The 6,000-nt window shown below is 34.9% G+C and overlaps 1 protein-coding gene across 1 annotated transcript in view; it reads left to right on the top strand.

Annotated features, from left to right (window-relative positions):
* Positions 1 to 6,000, top strand: part of LOC104842633 (transcription initiation factor TFIID subunit 4-like) — a 151,435-nt gene that overhangs the window by 65,896 nt on the left and 79,539 nt on the right. The window contains exons 11-12 of the mRNA XM_010585126.1: positions 1,334 to 1,464; positions 3,448 to 3,573. Coding sequence (XP_010583428.1) covers positions 1,334 to 1,464; positions 3,448 to 3,573 — 257 coding nt within the window. The remainder of the gene's footprint in view (positions 1 to 1,333; positions 1,465 to 3,447; positions 3,574 to 6,000) is intronic.

Here is a 6,000-nt window from a genome sequence, read left to right as displayed (position 1 = left end):
CGGCCCCGCCGCAGTGCCCCCTGCCGGCGGTGGCGGTCCGCCCGCCCGGCCGCGCCGTGATTGAGCGGCCCCAGCCCGGCCCTGACAGAAGCCCAGGGTGATGCTGAACGCTGCCAGTTCGTCTCAGATCACATCGCTAAAATAACAGAAGTATACATCCATGTAAGACCACTGCTCACTTGTTCGTCTTCATTTTTTAGACGTGTGATGGTTTCTTGCGCTTGACTTTGGCCAGGGAACGATAGGAATGCTTCACAGAACAAATCCTCGTTCTTAAGCCTCTCAGTCCCTCCGTATGTGCTGAGGGACCCCTCCCGCAAACAAAGACCACTTCTGTAATTAGCCCTTTGGGAAGCACTTTCCAAAATACTCTCAAACAAATCTCCTGCAGTGCTTTGCCTACCCGTTAACGTACCACGAACAAACGTATTCACAAACGTTTTTAGAAGTCCCCTGTTCGTCCAGTGGAAAACTGATTCAGTGTAATCAGAGTATTTACTCTTTTATGGTGGGTCAAATCCAATAATCCACAGAAAACAGAACTACTGATTTGTTTATATACAAAATACATGTATCTCCGTGTGCACGCGCAGTTTTCTATCCAGAAAACTGCCGCGCTGGGACTGCTCACATGCATGTCTTTGTAGGACTATAGCTTAGATTAGTGTGTATATTCGTATATATAAAAACTTATATCCAATACTTAGCAATCATTTTGATGAATTTAGGAATTGGACTGTAGAGTGTTTGCTTTTCGTATAAACTCAGCACAAAGTATCAAATAACTACAAATATGTCTTTTAGCAGCATTTGGGGCACAACGGGTGTTTTTAAATAACTGTTGTTAATTTGACTTATTTCTTCATATTCAATGAAGAGGGTTTTTTTCTAAAGAACTTTTATTAACAGTAGTATGCCAATAGTGTAGGCTAAAGTGTGCAACAGTATGCTTTGGGCTGCAGCCTCATCTCATTGACACTGAAATTAATCTGCACTAATGCTTCTGAAAATAAAGGAATTGCTTTTTCTTGTGTAGAACAACTGAGAACTCAAATTGTCTCGTGCTCTGTTATGCTTTGTTTTAATATACTAGGATAAACATCTGTTCTTAAACACTTTCTAAGTGGTAAAAAAATGCTCTGATTTCTCTTTCAAACTTAAAAGTATAGTCACACTTTTCAAGGGGTCATGAGTGTATCACTAAAGCTACATAAAAACACTACCACTTATTTTTCTGTTCAGAAAAATGAAGTTATAACTATGTTCTTTAGAGTTTTGGGGTTTTTTTTGCGGGGTGTAAGCTAATTCTATTTTGTTTTGTTTTTTGCTTTAGCTAAAAAACTAGGAATTACTGATGTGCCAGCTGAGGTGGTTACTTTTATTTCCCACGCAACACAAAACAGATTAAGAACAGTGATAGAAAAAGTAACAGTGATAACCCAGCACCGAATGGAATCGTACAAAGTAAGTGTGCAAAGAAAGGTATGTTACAGAACAATGCAGTGTGATGCTGTTTTTTCTTAGCACATGGTGGGTGTTTTGTGTTCATTCTCTGTGCAAAGCATGTTCTAATCGCAGGTTTGTCTCGCTCAGCAAATAGAAAGTGGTGGGATGATAGCACTGCTTGCCAGATCTATCTTCCTCCTCTGTGACAGAATTTGTATGTAGAATTACGTTTTCACCCTTCTGTGCTAAAGTGTCTAGTGTGGAGTATTTGTTAAGCTATTTCTGCTCATGCATTGTGACTGACTTTGATTGTTGATGTCTCCTTTTTTTGACCAAGGTATCCATTGATTGGATCAAAGTTGCTTCAACATATAGGAATCTATAGTAACTTCACATGTCCTTGGCTGTGAGCAATACTAATATTTTACAAAAGCTAAGAATTTGTTGCAAACCAGCAACTAAAGAATTCAGCTGTAAAGTCACTGTAATTAAACAATGGTGTTCTCTTTAAAAAGAACATTTCAAGATAAAATGCTACTCTTGATTCCATTGTTAGTGAATGTATGCTTGAAGAAAATTGAAACAACTTAGATACCTTAAACCGGGGGGAAGTTTAAATAAGAATCTGCAAACCAGTTTGAAATTCAAATAAATCAAACATCTTTATTGATAAATATGAGATATCTTTTTTTGATAAAACAAAGATGCTAATAGTTGTTAAACTGGTGTAAAAACAAGATGGCAATAACCGTAGTTGTGTGTTGTGTCTAAGCTGTGTTCAGATTTCTTTAGCATATATATACATTGAGTAGCTCTGGTTTGTTTTTTTGCTTGATTTTGGGGTTGGGTTTTTTTTGTTTTCCTTGAGAGTGAAAGCCTGGTCAAACAGCTTTGGATTGTATCTTTGCCCACCTGTTTTCCAAACCTGAGTCACAGTTAGACTAATGATATGTGGCATTTGCAAGAAAATTATCCTTGGGATCTGTGACTAGAATCAACATTACTGTGGTAGAAAAATGGATTAAAAAACCATAAAGGCCACTATGCCTGTGTATTACCTACGCTTATATCTTTCCTTTTGATTGATGGATGTATTCTACTATATTGGACTAAAAGTAAAATGTCCTTGTTTCTTTCCAATATTCTTCATCAGCTTCAGCAGTGTTAAATCCCTCCTTCCTCCTCCCTAGGATGGTGTCTGAGAAGACAACACTTGGCTTAGTCTGTTTTAAGCCAAAGATGCATTTAAAATTATATCTTAACAGATTCTTAAAAAACCCCTTAGTGTTGTCTCCAATTGAACCGTAGCATTTTCATTGTCTTCTGCATGTTTCTTGCTTAATGGTTTTCTTTCATTTCATAGCATTGCAGTCAAAAGGAAGATATTAAGCAGATAAATGAGATGGAAGTAATATGGATAACTTATTTTTCTGACTGACATTCTGAGTGTTCCCCGTGCAGCTTGTGTCATAAATTCTTATTGTTTGTTGGGTACTAGGAAAGCTTGTATGTTCTTACTTGTCATAAAGTTCTTCTATTTTAATTGTAATTAGAGGCTTATTTTCAACTGAACTTTTAGCTTTAATGCTTTTATAATGCTGCATCTTGATCATGTCTGTTACTAGTTCAAGATGAGTACAAATACAGGAATTGCAGTTTATAACCATGCTTATATCCTATATCTAGGATTGTTCAGTAATAAAGTTAAGCATCTTAGGGGTTTTTAATCAGTAAGCCTGTTGGGTTTATTCTTTTTAACTCTTTGATGTCTCTGGTGCTGATAAATCAATCCTTGGTTTTTTAATTTGCTTAGATATTAATTAAATAATCAGATTCTAGCTGCATTATTAACTATAGGCTGGCTTCATTCTCCTGAGCTTAAAAAAAGAATAAAAATTATTGTTAGTACAATGGAAAGATTTTAATGTATAACACCTATTCTCTTTAAATGCATAGGCTTGATGAAAATGCATGTTTTTCTAACACGTTCTTATTTTACAGGATGATGAATGGTATGAACAAGCTACAGACGTCCGATCACAGTTAAAGTTTTTTGAACAGTTGGAGCGTTTAGAAAAGCAAAGGAAGGATGAACAAGAGAGGGAAATCTTGCTAAAGGCTGCCAAGGTATCTGTTTTACTCTTTTTTTTTTTAAACTACTTAACAATTCATAGTCTTCAAAAAATTATTTAGTTTTGTGAAATTTGTTTCATAAGCACATTTTGTTTCTCATAACAGAAAGATACTGCTGTTGTGACATCACACCTTTAATTCATTAAGTCATCCTATCTTATCTGTGATGACTCTAGACCTACTTGACTGGAATGCTCCTGCATTTTCAGGATACAGCTCTGAATTTGATGAGTTCTTGGGAATATAGGAGATAATGGCTAATATTTTCAAAATACCTTGGTAAAATAATTTTCACAATTGTCTTTGAAATTTAATAGATGCCAGGGTTTCTGTGCTATTTGAAAATCACAGCCTACACTTCTGGTATTTAAACACAATTCAGTAAATTGTTATGGATTGGTTTTGAGGCTTTTTACTTTACTTCTTGATTTTTTTGAGGCGCTTTACTTCTTGAGTTTCTAGACTTTTTTAAAAAAAAAAAAACCAGTTTTGTTTATTTGTTTATTTTAAGTACAATGTGTCCCAGTTGGTGTTCCAGTCACCTCTATATAACTGCATTATTTAATTGATTCATGCCTGTCTTCAGTTAACTCTCAGTTCTTCTGGACTGATTCCTTTCTAACTCTAATTCCAAAGAATGAATTTTCATACATGCAATAGAACAAACTAAGACAGTATTGTTTCAAGAGCATACAGGTATAGATAAACCTCCTGTTTATGGCTGCATATTTAATTATATATATCATATCAAACTGCAGATAAGTTGTCATTACATTGGCATTTTCGTCGAATTATTTATTGTATATTCTGAAGAGATCATGCAGAACAACTCAATGCTCAATTGTACTACTTAGCCTCCTGGTTTTGTGCCATTACTGTTCACAAATTGAGAGATTTTTTTTAATTTTTTTTTTTTTAAACCTATCCTTGCTTATTTCAGAAATTTGTTTTTAAATTTGGGTACTTCAATCTGTCCTGTTTTCATTTGTAATTTATAATTGTTCACATTGTTAAATATTCCACAAAATTCCACATGACATATATACTCTTTAAATGTTTAGATGAAAACAGTTTTATTGTTTTCATTCTTAATGTTTATTTTTAAAAAATAAAGAAATGCTTATATAGATATATTTTTATGCTGTTTTCTCCATTCAGTGTATCCTGCTGCTGGTTTGTTATGTTGGTTGGTTTTTTTTAATGGACATTGAGGAAAATACAGTAGCTTGTAGTCCTTAGTTCAGAAATGTTTCCCTGACTGCACAAAGCCTTAAGCAGGCTGATCTGAGTCTGGGTTAAATGACCTCCTGTTGTCCTTTCCAACCCGAATTACTTTGTGATTTGATGTTCTTTGGTTTTGTTTTTTTTTGTTTTAGTCTTGAATAATATAAACTCCTGTGAAGTCAAAATTTAGGAAATAAATACGTGATCAACAAGTTTGATTCCTATAGATTACAGAAAGAACAAATTAAAGAACTCTACAACAAACAAATATAAAAAAATAGTCCTCTACTTGATTTGAAGAAATTATCTTAATAAAAATAATGAATATATAAATCAACATCATAACCAGAAAGTGATAGGAGACAGCTTGGCATAAATACATGGTATACTAGAAAAATATATGAAGGTATCAAAAAACCAAAACCAAACCACAAAGTAGCCATGGAAGAGGTAAGCTGAAGATATTGCAAGCCTTTTGGGAGGTGCTTATGCAATTTTGTGATTTAAGTGTAAATGCCAATTTGGAACTGAACTTACACTGATAGCATCTTTTCTTTGTGGAGCGTTCAGCTGGCTCTCAACCATTCTGTTCTGATGGATTCACGACCTATTGCAAGACTTATGTAGGACATAGTTTGGCAAAATATGGTCAGATTACAACTTTTTATTCTAAATAATAGATTGTTTGTGATTTCCTTAGAATCTAGGTTGCTGCTCAAATGCAAGATCACCTGTACATTAACAGCCATTAACTGTTGAGGTCTTTATTCCGAATTCGTATGTACTAATTCTTTACCCAGGATTTAGCTTTTTCCTGGTCTTCTGTGAACTTGCCTAGTTGCCTAAGGAGATCTAAGTCTTTGTGGAAAGGATGCAGTAATTGTAATGATGCAGTTATTAAACGGACACAGTTAAAATCTGCCCTAGCTGCCCTGATAAATAGTGATAAAGATCAGTAACCATTTCATGTCTGTTGGTGGCCTGCTGATTGGTATTTGTGTCTGCAAAGGAGATAATGATTAAACTGGCTCTGGAGACTGAAACACTCTCTATGCAAAGACGACGTTTCCCCGATCATGGTGTCTTTGTCACCTTGACAGTGTTGTGTCTTTAAAGGTTAGAAAACTTGGGATTTTAAAAAGAAATTTCTGTTTCTGCTTTTTTCCTTATAGATGCTTAAATCAAAAATTCAGAATT

This window comes from Haliaeetus leucocephalus, unplaced genomic scaffold (genome assembly GCF_000737465.1).
Source record: "Haliaeetus leucocephalus isolate CR32 unplaced genomic scaffold, Haliaeetus_leucocephalus-4.0 Scaffold92, whole genome shotgun sequence".
NCBI classification, from domain to species: domain Eukaryota; kingdom Metazoa; phylum Chordata; class Aves; order Accipitriformes; family Accipitridae; genus Haliaeetus; species Haliaeetus leucocephalus.
The sequence above is the reverse complement of the archived record's forward strand: the minus strand, read 5'-3'. Positions and strand labels throughout refer to the sequence as shown.